The following is a 15,101-nucleotide window of genomic DNA, read 5'->3' as shown; positions in this document are numbered from 1 at the left end:
GAATTTAAACAAACAGTCATCAGTTTAAAATGGTGCTCGTTAGTTTGGTCGATGGGAGAGAGCAGACTGAATCGGTTTCCGTGTCCGACGGCTCCTCTAAATTGAATCTTATTTGAAGCAAAAAGAATTCATACGCTAGGGGGCACCCATATACTGTAATAGATCCTGGGACAATGCATGCATGCTGCTGCTCTCTCTACAGGCTAACACAGTGACCGGGCTGTAGGTTCATCTGGAGGGCTCTGTAAAGTTTTACCTGCAGTTCAAGTTTGATAGCCTCAGGCCACGGTGAAAGTAAATCAGCCCCGTTCAAATACACACAAATATCAATATAATATATTATTATTATTATTATTATTATTAACCATGTGGGCACAGCCATTCTCCCCCTTGTTACAAACACAGCATCGTTTACTTTGTTTCTTATCGTCATTAAAATAAGATGTTTTTATTTTATTTATTTTAGTGAGCAAAAATCCGACAAGTATTAAGGTATCGTTTTTGTGTGGTGTGTCAATACGGGGACTCTGCTTTCACCCTAGCCTTAAAGTGAAGGGCATGGCCTTTGACCTCGAGTGACATTTTAATTGTGCTCCGCATTTAAAGCTGTAGTCGTCTCAAGCTCTGACCACATATACAGACAAAACTGTCTTTGGAGAAATCATGCTTTTGGACCTCCTGACCATGCAGATGATTAATATTTGTGGCTTGCGGGATTTTTTTGTTAGGCAACGGCGAGCTGTGGGATGATTTCACCAGGCGATAGCGACAATTTCACGAGACATGTGGATTGTGATGTGTAGCACCTGGTACGATTGGAAAGCACTAATATGTACTATTAGCCTCGTAGAAATATAGAGGTTTGTTTAAAATGAGAAATAAAGAAATCCAGGTGGCGTTTTCTTCTCTTCTTCTTTAAATGGGGAGCGACCTTATTCAGTGTCTGGTTTTACAGTGTGCATGGAAAGACAAATCGAAGCCTACACTTGTTTTGATTTTTTTATATGCATTTATTATCAATAATAATAAACATGTTATTTGGTCTAGGTAACAGCATCACCAGTCTTAAATTAACGTAGCCCATCACACAGCCTTTTTTTTGTTTCTTTTGTGTGTTGTTTTTTCATTCATTCAGCAGTGGAGTCTGTCTTTATATCCACATACCTAAAGGATCAAGACTGTAATGAACACAGGTCATGCCAAGAAGGTGCATCTGTGTCTCAGGGATAAGAAAAAAAAGAAAAGAGAAAAAAATCCTATCTTCTTTTATATTTCAGCTTGTTATAGGGTTACCGGATATACTGTAGCGCGACATGATGCACTGCATTGAATTATTGATATTTTCCTTTTTTCCCCACTTGAAATTGCTAAAGCTTTACCAGGCTGCATGTGAGTATACCTTATAGTCTGGGTGATTTGAGTGACTATCAGTGAATACTCTCTCCGAAAAGCGTCTCTTTTTAGGACCAAGCGGCCCTCTCGACCTCCATGCTGGCTCTGGCAAGGTACCAAGTAGCACAAGTGCCGACTAGCCAATGGGGTTCAGGGGGAGGTCCCTGAGCTCTGACCAGTCAAACACACTCTCCTTCCTTATATGGCAGCAGATCTCCATGGTAACGTGTGCTAAGTTGCAGCAGTCGTGTCAAAGTTCACTATATAGAGAGCTCAGTGAGCTGATCAGAGAGAAAGCATTCTGCCAGCCCGGCTCCTACCAATCGCAAATCACTTCCTAACCTCCGCCTTTTTAACATATTTGATCACTTTGATTCTCTTCTCCTTTTTCCTATTATTTTTCAGTGCACGGAGGAGGTTTGTAGGTTGTGATCCTTGTTTTTTTTATGTTTTTTGTTTTAGTGCTTTCGCTTTTTTGGGGAAGAGTTGTCTTCATATTCCAAGCTCTCAAAACATTGGCTTCAGCTGCGCGCTTGCTGGCGCTACCTCACAAGGAGAAAAGGAAGAAGACGCAGTTTTTTTCTTTTCTGTTTTTTTACCCAGTTGGTGATTTTCTCCAAGACTTGTGCTGGAACTTGATAGTAGCTGCTACAGTGTGCTCACTAATTGTTTTATGCTGCTGCGAGCACGGTCTTATCAACCTGCTCCATCATCCACTGACTAGCCCATGCTACCTCGGTTGGTTATTTTTGAATATTTAACCCACCTTTTCCCATTGATGGGTGTACTGGATGGCTGACTGTAAGCGCCCCTGGACTTGGCCTTTAAGCGCAAGGCAGCGACTCAGCTCGCCATCGCATCAGTTTTGAAAACGTGCTTCGGCAACGTCTCCAACAGCAATAAATCGACAGTTTTCGGGAGATTCAGACTGGATTCAGCGTAGGCTAGATCTGGCATTTTGTGTGTCCGACTGTTAATCACAGTTTACCGCGTTTCCTTGAGACATTATTCACCGCGACACCAAAACGGCAGACAAAAAGTTTCTTTACGTTGACTGATAGATATGGCAATGGTAGTGTGGAGAGGCTCCCAGGACGATGTGGCTGACACCCAAGGCACCCTTTCCTCGCAAACCCAAGGAGGACTATCTCTTCCCACACCTCAAGCAGGCCAGTTGAATTTGACAGCCTCTCAGGTCGCCCCTCCGACCCCTCAGACTCCGGTCCAAGGACCCCCGAACAACACACAGTCCACGCCGACGAACCAGACGTCGCAGCAGTCGGAGAAACAGCCACAGCACATTGAATGCGTGGTCTGTGGGGATAAATCTAGTGGCAAACACTATGGCCAGTTTACTTGCGAGGGGTGCAAGAGCTTCTTCAAACGGAGCGTACGACGGAACCTCACTTACACATGCCGTGCCAACAGGAATTGTCCAATCGACCAACACCACCGCAATCAGTGTCAGTACTGCCGCCTCAAAAAATGCCTTAAAGTCGGCATGAGACGGGAAGGTATTGGGATTTTTTGTTCTCTTATCCATGTGTGTGTTTGTGCGTTTGTAGGTTTTAGACATCGAACCATATCATGTCGCTCCCACAGCATGTTTCCTTTCCCGACTATTCCCTCCAAGGCTGTGCGGCTGGAGCACGCAATGGAGCCGCTCTCTGCCTGTGGTCGAGACGGGGCTCTCCGGATGTTCCTTTTAGCCATGCATTACAGTGTCTAGCGCCAGTGCGTTATAGCTCTGCATTTGACAAATACGAGCCCACCCGTGGCCAAACTGAAGCTGCCGAATATAATGTGATACCGTGACTGCCGTAGAGATACATCTGTGTTGAATTTATGATACAATAGCCCTCTGCGCTATTATGGCGAGTGGCGAATTAAGAGATAGCGTGTTCTGGCTACATCTCCACATCTTGCCGCTTGCCTTGTTCTCTGTGTCTTAAGCTGGACATTAGCGTGACACTGTGCGTTTAAAAAAAGAACGATCGTGCTCCGTCTAACCCGGAGAAATTATCTGAATTTTAGTCTAAAATAGGCCTTCGTGTATGGGGTAAAACGAGATGAATTGCTAAGTAGGTTAAGGGTTAAACATGCAAGGTCTCCCTTGCCCTCTTTGTGTTCCTTCACAGCCAGCTCATGTTGCTGTTGCTGAATAACAACAATTTAAAGCTAGACATGTGCGAGGCTTGTCTTAATTGTGTTTAAAGCGCATCCCTGTTTGTTTGTTTTTTAAATTTATATATATATATGTATATTCAGTGTACGGTTTCTCACACTACAGCCTCTTTATTATCAAGGCACTGTGTCTTATCTCTTTTTAAACTCGGGTAATAATATGTGTGTGTGTGCGTGTGTGTGCGCGCGCGTGCGTGTGTGTGTTTTGATCCTGCACAGGCTAGTAAACATTTACAGCTTGGCGTTCAGATTTCAGTTTTCTGCACTTTAAAATACTGTACTGTTTAACAGCCACCCTTAATGCTCAGAATGTCTGTGATCATTTGTAGAATTCAGGCTTCAATATCTGTAGTTTCTCTTTTTACTGCAGCCGTGCAAAGGGGACGGGTGCCACCCACACAGCCACACCACGGTCAGTTCGCCTTGACAAATGGAGACCCACTCCACTGCCATTCCTACTTATCCGGATATATCTCTCTTCTGTTGAGAGCGGAGCCCTACCCGACGTCCCGGTATGGCAGTCAGTGCATGCAACCCAACAACATAATGGGTATCGAGAACATTTGTGAACTAGCAGCCAGGATGCTCTTCAGTGCCGTGGAGTGGGCCAGGAATATTCCCTTCTTTCCAGACCTTCAGATCACAGACCAGGTGGCTCTGCTGAGGTTGACGTGGAGTGAGTTATTTGTGCTCAACGCCGCGCAGTGCTCCATGCCCCTGCATGTGGCTCCTCTCCTAGCGGCGGCTGGCCTTCACGCCTCCCCCATGTCTGCGGACAGAGTGGTGGCCTTTATGGACCACATTAGGATCTTCCAAGAACAAGTGGAAAAGCTCAAAGCTTTGCACGTTGACTCTGCTGAATATAGCTGCTTAAAGGCAATTGTGCTCTTCACCACAGGTAAGACAATAGACTGCTCACTCAAGTTCAGTGTGTGTGAATGTCACTAACCTGCACACTGACATCAGCTAAATCAACGCTGACCTAAATATATCAGCACTGGCCAGAGGCTGTTGCTTGTATTAGATGAACGCTGTACTTAAACGTTCACCTATGCTGCCTTCATGGCCAAGGGCTTTCAGACAGACCCTAGGCTACTCAATTATAAAATCACTCGATTGATCAACTGATTTATCAGTCACATGCGCAAGGATAAAATGAAAATGGTGGAATGACCACACCAGATCTATCTTGGTTTAAATGAACAACAAAGCAGAGCAAAGTATGCCCAGACACACACATACACACACACAAAACCCACCGCAAATTAAGCTCGAGTTAAATAAAACTGATAACTCCGCAATAATTGCTCCAGGCATCATAAAATCGAGATATTAGAACTCTTTTGGAGATTCAAATAGCCTGCAGATGAATTTCTACACTTGGGCTTTTCGGCCATTTATCATTGTGTGTATACCCCACGTCTTGTTTGTAGGAAATGACAGATATAAATGATGTCAGGCTACGAGGGGGATGGGAATAGAAAAAGAAAGACAAGCCTAATGTCCCATTTGCACACAGTAAAAGCACTGCCCAGGTTTCAACGCTTCCTTGTCATTTAGGTGGCATACATGTGCTACCATAAAAAAATACATAAATAAATAAATACATAAAAAACACGGACACCCCTATATTTGCAAAAATGAGAGAGTCTAACAGCATTGTGTGATATTGCGCAGTGACAAGAGGGGCGGCTTTAATTTTTATTTGCAGAAATATTCTCTCCGCCTAAGATTCAGGGCGTCTCTGGACTCGCTCGAGAACTGGGTCATGACCTAAACATAACCCAAACTTCCCGGCTATTTTGTTACATTAGCTACACCGTTAAAGGAGAAGAAGAAGAAAAAAAAACACGTAGGGAAGAGATTTACAAGGTTTCACCGACGACTGAATGCATGTCTTTGAAATGATACCATACCTGCAAGCCATCAGTCTTTTTATTTCATTTAGCTGTGGCAATCTTCAAGTGAGCTCATGGTGGCTGGTTAGTTAGCCCTTTCTGAAATAAAATCATAGTTCATGTCATTGAATTTTACTGTCAAGGCTTTATACATCCACGATGGCTTAATTTGTCTCCTCCATACCTGAGTCCCGGAGGCTTGAACGTGAGCTGTGTGTTGTAGCCTGAGTGACACGCCTTTGCTACTTTGGCGGTTTGGTTGTTGTCATGCATCAACTTTACAAACTTACCCAATGTGCGTACAAGCGTTTTTGGCACATCATCAGCTGCCGCCCACATGCAGCAGCATAGATAGTGATTCTGCGTCTCCGATGGTATAGTATGACGGCAGCTCCGTAGGCTATGGGCCCTTTTTTTTTTCTCTCGAGCTAAATCTCTGCTCACTAAAGGTCAGTAGGTCTCCCTGTCTTTCCCTCTCTCCTCCCTCACCCCCACCCCTCTCTACCTCGCACTGCCTCTGACTGTGAAAGACACAGGCCCATCTGAAACACAGTCTTTAACTATGAATATGCTTAATTATTTAGTTCACTTTTAAATGGCTTTATCGGGGAAAATATAGATAATAATAGCGACGAAAGGAGAAACACAGAATTAATATGACGAGGGAAGCAAGGCTCTCATTTTTACCTGCCCCTGTAAGATGGCAAGTCCCCCCCCCCATCCCCTTTTTCATAAATTAAACACACACGCAGATAAGAAAATAAAAATCAAAGTAAATAGTTTAAACAAAATAAACTGGCATGCATGTGGAAGCGTATTTTGGTTAATGGTGCCTTACATTATTTGTTTAGCGTAATGCTATGGTTATTGTATTATTGTCATATAATAATTTGTTATTATTTTTTTTAAATCGATATTTATTAAATCAAGCCTTGAGACCATTCAGCTACACTTTTACATGTAATGTTGAGATTTTAATTCTGCAAATAATTGATTTTTTATTTTTATTTTTTATGTGACAGGCTATCAATTTTCGCTGTAGTGTATCACCACAGTGGGAAAAAGCTCCTAGTGAGAGAAACACTTTAGGTTACACTTTATTAATGTTTATTTGTTTTTCCCCCTCTCAGATGCTTGTGGCCTCTCAGATGTGGCCCATGTGGAAAGTTTGCAGGAGAAGTCCCAGTGCGCCCTGGAGGAATATGTCCGGAGCCAGTATCCCAACCAGCCAACACGGTTTGGGAAGTTGTTACTCCGCTTGCCTTCCCTCCGCACAGTCTCTTCCTCGGTCATAGAACAATTATTTTTCGTCCGATTGGTAGGTAAAACCCCCATTGAAACTCTCATCAGGGATATGTTGCTTTCGGGGAGCAGTTTTAACTGGCCTTACATGCCAATTCAGTAAACCAAGAAGGCGACGAACAAACAAAAGGTAGGGTTGGGGGGCTGCGAGACTACAATGATTATAGCTGCTTTTGTGGAAGGAATAAAAAAAAACCCGGCTGTTACACGGGGCTGGCTTTCATGAAGAAAGACATTGACGTAAATGACTGTGAATTCCCCCCCTACTCAAAAAAAAAAAAAAAAAAAATTGAGACATCCATTGAACTTTCAAAATGGCAGATACATGCTCCCAGTGTTCATGCAGAACAACCTGCTTCGATCCTTTTTTTTAATGAAAGAAAAAAATGAGGGAAAAAAGGGAAAGGGGATTCTGTTGATCCGTGTGAGGAAATTTGAAGTATTAAGTGCATTTAAAAATGAAAATTTGGGTTAAAAGAGAAACTGGAGAAAGGGAAAATACGAAACGTGAATTTTCTTTTCTCAGATGACTTGTCCTGTGTCCATGTATAGCTGTGTTTTGTACTTTCTTTGTTCCTCCTTTCTGGTTCCAAACCGGCCTATGTGATTTCTGTAGTACAGGTGGTGTTATTTTCTAAGACAATGGTTTATTTTGAAAAAGGTGAAATAATGAAAAAAAAGAAAAAAAAAAGTTCTAAAAAGAATTAAAACCACAGCAATAGGAAAATAGGCTTATGATGTAGGCTTAATGCTGCAAACGCACTTATGTTGTTAGGATGACCAATCTGGACAAAAGGGAGTTTTTTTTCTTCTTCTTTTTCTTTTTTGGAGTTCATGTTAAACTTTATGACCCAGCGGAAACACTTCGCTCTTTATTACTATGAAGTTACAGGATCCACTTTTGTTTTCCACTCCTGCTTTTAACTAAAGCTGCATAAGCTCTCTTAAATTTTTAAATTAATTAGTTTGACGCTGACAGACATGAGGGCTTTACACGATTTTAATTATTTGGCGAATAATCTTCCCAGTTTCATCCAGCTCTGAATATTTGGCTTCAGTTCCCCAATTGGATACAATAATAATAATATTTTTTCTTAAAAAGGAAATTTTTAGAAGTTGCCTAGACCTGCTGTTATAAAAGGTATGTAAAATAGGTTGCTCTAAATGCAGTACATGCGCATTTAAGAGCTTTTGCAGAAGCTGAAAACTGTACTGAAAGCATAGTTGGCTTGCTTGAAGAAAAAAAAAGTTGGAGAGGTCAAGGGTCATAAAAGTTTGAAGCCTAGCCAGAGTAGTGTTTAATAGCAGTATTATTACAGCGTCCCTGAAATGTCACCCTTTATTCACTTCAAGCATTAAGTGCCTGACAAGCATGGTGTGATTTCTTATCAAAACGATGTTAAAGTAGGCCTACAACATTTTTTTTTTTTGGGGGGGGGACGACACAATTAGATATGAAACTCCAGTCATGTATTTCACTTGAAAAAACTGATTAGAGGCAGTATTCTTGTAAATATAGGTCAATTCATTTCAACAAGTTTTTTCCTTCATACAAAGTATATGTGATTAAGAAAAATCTGTGGTTGCCATTTTTTTTTCCTTCTCGGTAATACAACGTCTTCAAAATTGAGTGGCAGACTTAGCTAGTAGCACTGAAGGTTATGTTTTTAATGTATATACATATTACTACAAATGTTTTCTTTTTCATGTATATTTAGACTGTGAATGCATGGCCACAGGTCGCTAACCTATTTTACCTTTGATATATAAATGTAAATGTTTTTTCTCTCTTTCTTTCACTCTTTTTTTGGACTGTATAGATATAATCTGTGCATTCAGTACACTAGCCCTTGTATTTAAAGCAACAGAAAAAGAAAAAGAAAAGAAACGACGTTCATTATTAGGCTACAGACTTAAACAGGGTGAGCAGGTTTGGGGACAAAAAAATTTAGAAAAAACCTAAAAAAAAAAAAAAAAAAAAAAAAAAAAAAGGAGCTGATATTTTAACTTTAGTGTTATGGCTCCTTTTGGTCTCTGACAGGTGCCGTGGTGTGCATGCGCGTGTGCGAGAACGTGTGTGTGCGTGCGTGCGCGTGTGTGTGCGTTTGGAAGCTAGCAATTTTGTCCTTGTTTTGAGGCTTTTCTTCAACACACACATACAAAAAAAACACAAAAAAAAAACACCATGTTGTGGTTGAATTAAAAGGGATCACTGATTGAACACTGATCTTTGGCTGTTCGGAGCCACATATGGACCAGAGAATGATACATGATTGTAATTATGAACAGTTTAAACTGACCCACGTTTTTATATAAATATATAAAAATATATGACTGCAGGGTATTGATAACGTATAGATACTTTTTTTATCATTATTATTATTATTATTATTAATTGCAAGTGATATATGTGAGTGTGTGTGAAAGTTTATAGTTGAACACAATTCTTGTTTGTTTGTGTTAGCTTATTGTAAACAAGCATTCTGCTGTAAATTTGTTCTTGGTATTAAATTATAATTTATGAATTTGAAAACACCAGTTTTTCATGGTTTCTTTTTTTAACTTCCCAAACTTTATGTGTGAACTTGTCCTTGTATGGGTGTGCGTGCGCGCGCGCGCGCGCGGGGTGTGTGTGTGGTCGGTTGAAGGTGGTGCTGGTGGTGGTGGACGGGGAAGGGAGGGGGGGGTGACTGGAGTCAATTTGCTGTAGCAGGATGTTGCCCTTTTGCCCTTTGAAAGTGATTAATGAATTACAAAATAATTAATCAATCCGGCAACAGGCCCGCTCAGTACCTTAACCCCCCCCCCCCCCCCCCCCCCCCTTTTTTTTTTTTTTTTTTAATTTCCCTATAAGGTTATACTTCCTAAATCCTGATCTCTAAATTACCAAACTGTTTGGGAAATGATGGATTCAAGGTTGCTGTCTGTTAAAGCCCAGAAATGGAATACCACTTGTAATAAGGCGCAGTGCCTCAACAGATAATAACATTTCATAACAGTAGCCCGCCCTCACACGGGACTGCGACCATAGTGCAGGAAATACCAAACCCTGCCTTCCCACCGCTTTATCTGCGGAATAAAGTTTCACCTTTGTACGCTCGCATAAATATTAATGGGCGGAATTTATATAGGAGCCTGTACATTATGCATAGTATCAAAATAAGATAAATCGTATTGAAAGGGAAACCGCTTTGAATGATTTCATGAATATAGAATTGCTCTCTATCGCTGGCAGTGGTTTAGGTTGTTATGCTCTGCTTTTTATTTTTACTTCCAACCGATTCACCGGGCTTCATCAACACTACCAGAACTTCCTGAACTATAGGCGGCATAATGCACATCATCGTTATCGTTGCTGTTATGTGTGTGAGAAACTCGAGAAGTGGATGTAAAGGTTTACAGTGCCAGCTATTTACACGCACTCTACTCTGACGCTAAAACTGTTTGCCCTATAATTATTATTAATATTGGCTTAGTTGGAAGTTAAATCTGAAGTAGAATTAGCCTTGTTGTGCAGAAGCTTTATCAGGATCGGTATGAAAGCCAACTTCACCACATTTTTTTCCCTGCCGCTGCTGCTGGTGTGTATCTGTGAGTGCGCCTGTGTGGTTGTGTTGCTGTTGATAATGAAGAAAATGATGATTATAATGTGGCGCTGATGGTCTTTTATCACTGGCTTCTTGCTGAAAGCGCTATTTATCCATACAGTGGTGCTTCCCCTGTTTGTCCAACCAAGCTGTCCCTGAGGTATAGCCTACACTGGGGCCAAACTAAGCCCATATTGATAATTAAAGGTGGACATCTCGCTACACGCGATCATCAGTTAATTGGACAGAGTGTTTAAAGTAGAGCAACCCCGGCCACTCAAAAAAAAAAGAAAAAAAACTTTTACCATTCACAGTGTTAGCAGGGGGTGAACACTTTGAGGGATGCAGAATTCACCCACGTATGTCAAAGTAAAGCTTTCGAGTGGGTCTTGACCGGTTGGATTTCGACACTGACCGGATTGATTTGAGGTGACAGAATTTTTTTTTCATGACATATTGGATCTATTGGACTCCATAATTTCTACTTCTGTCCATTTATTAGCATTATGCAGGGGGAAAAAACCAACAAGGTGTAACTTGCTGCGACGTCACTTTTATTTACGTCTGCTTGACGTGCCAACTGTTTGACACGCGAGCTGGTTTTGCCTATAAGCAAAAGTTTAAAGAAAAATCCTGCAGCCTGCTGACGATGCTACGAGGCTGTGGCATGTATACAGAGTCTTTAATGCTCGGTTAGTTTGTTGGGGTTTTACACACAGAAGCTTAGAACTTATTTAGGGCTCACGGGCTATTAGTGGCGCTATTTGTTTAATAAGATAAGGATATGGTTTGCATTCCCTTGCTCTTCCGCTGTCTACTTCACACGAAAGCACACAAGTACATGTCTGCGCAGTTAAGCCACAAATGCACATATGCACATTATTTGTACCTTGGCACTATCACTATGACAAATTATCCCATACTGCATGCGCTTTATTCCATATAGTTTCAGGCACCGCAGCTCATTTACAATGTAGCCTACAAGTCAAAGGCTTAGCAGCTTGGGGCACCTGCCTCATATGTTAACGCACGGGCTTTGAAGACAGAGGAAAAAATAATTAATATTATTATTACTATTAATATTATTAATGTTATTATTAATATTACACATTGACTATAAAGTGGTGATGAAAGCTCAATCAGCAGATGCAAGACTGTTTTTTCCCATTCTGTAGCAGTTTTCTTTATTTTAAATGTTTTATTTTGCGATCATTTCTCCACTTTGTCTTTCGCCATTAAAATAAATTGCCTTTCACTTCTCCTTAAAGCAAACGCCTTCCCTGCACTCTGTCCATAAATGTAAGAAAATTGTGCCATCTACCCGCTGTCCCTGGAACTGTAGCTTCCCAAGACCTCGGAGACCTCGGCTCACTTTAACGCAAACGGAAAGGCGGTCGGCGCTGCACATGCAGGCGCCTCCTCGCGCGTCCATGACAGCAGCTGCCGGCTGCTATTAGGCTGTAACTTTACAAGTAATGTGTGTTTTAAGCACCTGTCATCCACTCTGTATCCCACTGCGTCAGTCTGTGTGAATGGAGCAGATAGTATACGGCCACTGGGCATCTCTTTGCCGGAGAGTCCAAATTCACATGATCCTGAGCGCAGGAGCAGGCACACACACAAACTATTTGGGGGGGGGTCGAAGGTAAAATGTCATAGTTGGGGGATAAGCCTTTTTTTTTCTTTTTGGAAATTCGTGAGACCCACGACTATAATTTACGCCTATAAAGAACCGCGTTCTGCTGTTGACTACATCAGCGAATTTTGTTCCTGGTTATTTAGCATCTATAGAACATGTTATAGAACATGTAGAACATATTTCCCGCACAACTGTAGACCTCCTGGGTTTATTTACTTTTATGAAGATTTGTTTGCAGCACGCCGTTTTTATATTTACGCCGATATTAATCGATAGTACTGAGTTTTGTTCCGCTTAACTTAAACAGAGCGGTTCCTTTCATGAAGTTTTCATAAGTGTTCGGACCGAAAGGAGAGAGAGAAGGGGACGTGCAGAAAGAAGGGCCAGGCAACACTACCAAGACAAAGTTCACTTGAAAAAAAAGAAAGGGGGGGGGAAGGGAAGGGGGGGGGGGGGAGAAAACACTGCTAGACTTTCAAAAGGGGTGCAGCGCTTTGTGGCCGTTAAATAGGGGAGGTAAAGACAATTGCAGCTGATGTAGTCCAGGAGTATGAATATACCCCGTGCTGAATTTATGCCCGTTTCGAGAAGGCTATTTGAGTTTTCTTTTAGCCCAAACACGCTCACAGCTAGTCCATCTCGGTGCCAGCGAAACATTCCCTGCGGTAGTTTGAATATTTACGTGCCAAATGGATCAGAATGCAAACTGATATTTGGCCACCGAGTTTAGCATGAAGACCGTTTACAATATTAAAATGTATTTACGGCCGAGAGAGAACAAACCTTTTCGTTCTTTTTTAAGAGGAGCATGCTGCTGGGTTTCTGTCACACTACTGTGCGCCCGAAACTACAAAGCGGGGAGACCGGCACCTTTTTAAAGCGCACGTTGTAATTTGTCTTAATATAGACGATCACACACAGAGGGGAGGACTTAGAAGAGCGGTGAGCCAGAGGGATGATTTGAAGAGACCGCAAACACTCTGCTGGATATTAGACAGCCCCCCTCAGCCTCCCCAAACCCTAACGCATTACTTCATCATGAGTACTTCATAGGTATTGATCGATATAGGCCTACATCTTGCATTGATTTGTTACTCGGGGTACATAGATACTTTATTAAGATTCCCATTAGGTGCACCGCAGCGGTTGTCAGTCTTCCAGGGGTCGCAGTATTAATGTTACACACTCTTCACTCTGAAATCGTTTGGCGCGGGACCCTGAATGTGCCTACAGCCCACACGTTAACCTGGGGGTTCCCGTGCGTGCGTTTTGGAGGTCCTTGGAGGTGCGCGTGCTTGTGCGTGTAACTACAAAGTGGCTGATTAGGCCTGCGTAATTGGCGATGTCAGTTAACCAGGTTTGTTGACTTAAATCGCACTATTGCGCAAACAGTGGTGTCCGACTTAAGCCAAAAGACGATGAGGAGGAGGAGGATGGCGATACCTGCCGCAGTGATTAGCGTGTATGGAAGACGCTGGACGTAAAATTTTGCATAAATTGCTCAGATAGAAGCTAAATGTTTAATCAATTCTGCATTAATTTGACGGACAGGCCTGCCATGCCTCGCTCGTGTCACTCCACACGCAGCTCTGCCTGTCTTACCCGTCGGTTATGGGGATGTTTTCTGTTTTCCTCCCTGTAAACCTCCCTCACCACGGAACTGTGTGTGTGTGTGTGTGTGTGTGTGTGTGTGTGTGTGTGTGTGTGTGTGTGTGTGTGTGTGTGTGTGTGTGTGTGTGTGTGTGTGTGTGAGAGAGAGAGAGAGAGTGAGCGTCTATGAGTGAGCGTCTATCCCTCTGTGTGTGGATGCGTGTGTTTGCCGAAACTTCAAACGCGCACTTGGCAAAGCTCTCTCAAACTGTGAAATTAATTTGGCGTAATTCTGGTCGATGCTGGTGGTAGACTGAAGGTGCTTTAACAATAAATCTCACACCCTGGGCGTTATCTCTTGTCCAGCCTTCATCTTCATCATCGTCATCATTATCACTGTTATTATCATCACCATTTCCACCACCAACACAGTGATCAGCAGCCTACACGTTCACAAATTCCACAGGTGAAAAAAATAAGCCAAACAAAAATCCTCCAAAAATGTAAATTTGTAGACTCACCTCTGCTGTGGAAATCCTCGAGAACTTCAGCTTCAAGAACGTGAATTCTACTTTTTTGTACCCATTTAACCTAAAACAGGGACTGCTAACATTTTCTATTATTCTTTTATTTTACTTTATGACATTTCTTTCATCGTCCAGGCTATATGTTGCTCTGTCCCTCTCTGTAAACAGCCACGGGAAAGCGGTCGTTGAAAGTGTTTCTGTAGGACGGACTTTGCGTATTTCAACTCGTGTTTAAAAAAAAACAACATAAAAAATACAAATAAAAAATAATAAAATTAAACACCAAGCTCTAAACGGCCAAACATCTACTCGTATATTAGACTGAGTCTCCCGCGGCATTTATTTGACCCGTAGGCCATAATAGCGGCAGATATCGGATTCTTTCTTATTCAAGTGTTTCTTAAAAAACATGAATATAGAAACAAAATAAAATTAAAGTGAATGGTTAAATAAATAAACAAACAAATAAACGATGTTATGTTTACGTCCACGTACCGATGGTTTCTCAGATCCTCAAGAAATCCTTAAGGATTTGTGACTCCTTCCCATTCCCCTTTTTTTTTAAATCATCCTATATTTTCAAAGCTGTTGCGCTTAAATTTAAAGTCGCCTCTTTTTACCTTAACTTTTTAAAGTAGCATTCTCTTTATTCTCAGCTCACCCAAACAATATTGCGACATAAACACTGCGCGTGTGTGAACAAGTCTTCTCTTCGGGCTCTTTCGCTACCAATTCATGGGCTCCCACACCTTTTCGTGTCACGAACACCAGACGCAGTTACGACTTACAGCCCCCGGATCCCCGCTTGATAAGATGTTGTCACGGGGACCCACGTCTGACATTTTCTGAGGCTTGATAGGATTTTTTTTTTTTTTTTTTTAACACAGTCTCCATGTGCTGCAGACTAGCAGATAGCAGCAGGGAAGCTGAAATCCAGGATCAACATCCACGCAGGATGTATACATACATCCTGTAAATGTGC

The 15,101-nt window shown here is 42.0% G+C and overlaps 1 protein-coding gene across 2 annotated transcripts; it reads left to right on the top strand.

The window, feature by feature from the left end:
• Positions 1-1,619: 1,619 nt before the first annotated feature.
• Positions 1,620-9,312, top strand: nr2f2 (nuclear receptor subfamily 2, group F, member 2). 2 transcript variants are annotated; one of them, XM_085412154.1, is made up of 3 exons: positions 1,620-2,906; positions 3,929-4,474; positions 6,605-9,312. In XM_085412154.1, the coding sequence occupies exons 1-3, from the start codon at positions 2,456-2,458 to the stop codon at positions 6,877-6,879; spliced, it is 1,272 nt and encodes a 423-aa protein (XP_085268280.1). In that variant the 5' UTR covers positions 1,620-2,455; the 3' UTR covers positions 6,880-9,312. The 2 variants fall into 2 exon arrangements, with proteins under 2 accessions (XP_085268280.1, XP_085268281.1); XM_085412155.1 differs by having other exon boundaries at positions 1,622-2,906; positions 3,947-4,474.
• The last annotated feature ends 5,789 nt before the right edge of the window (positions 9,313-15,101 follow it).

Source organism: Rhamphochromis longiceps, linkage group LG7, assembly GCF_057381845.1.
Source record: "Rhamphochromis longiceps isolate RC_006_pf linkage group LG7, R_longiceps_female_GT1.1, whole genome shotgun sequence".
NCBI classification, from domain to species: Eukaryota; Metazoa; Chordata; class Actinopteri; order Cichliformes; family Cichlidae; genus Rhamphochromis; species Rhamphochromis longiceps.
This window is presented reverse-complemented; position numbering and strand designations above follow the sequence as displayed.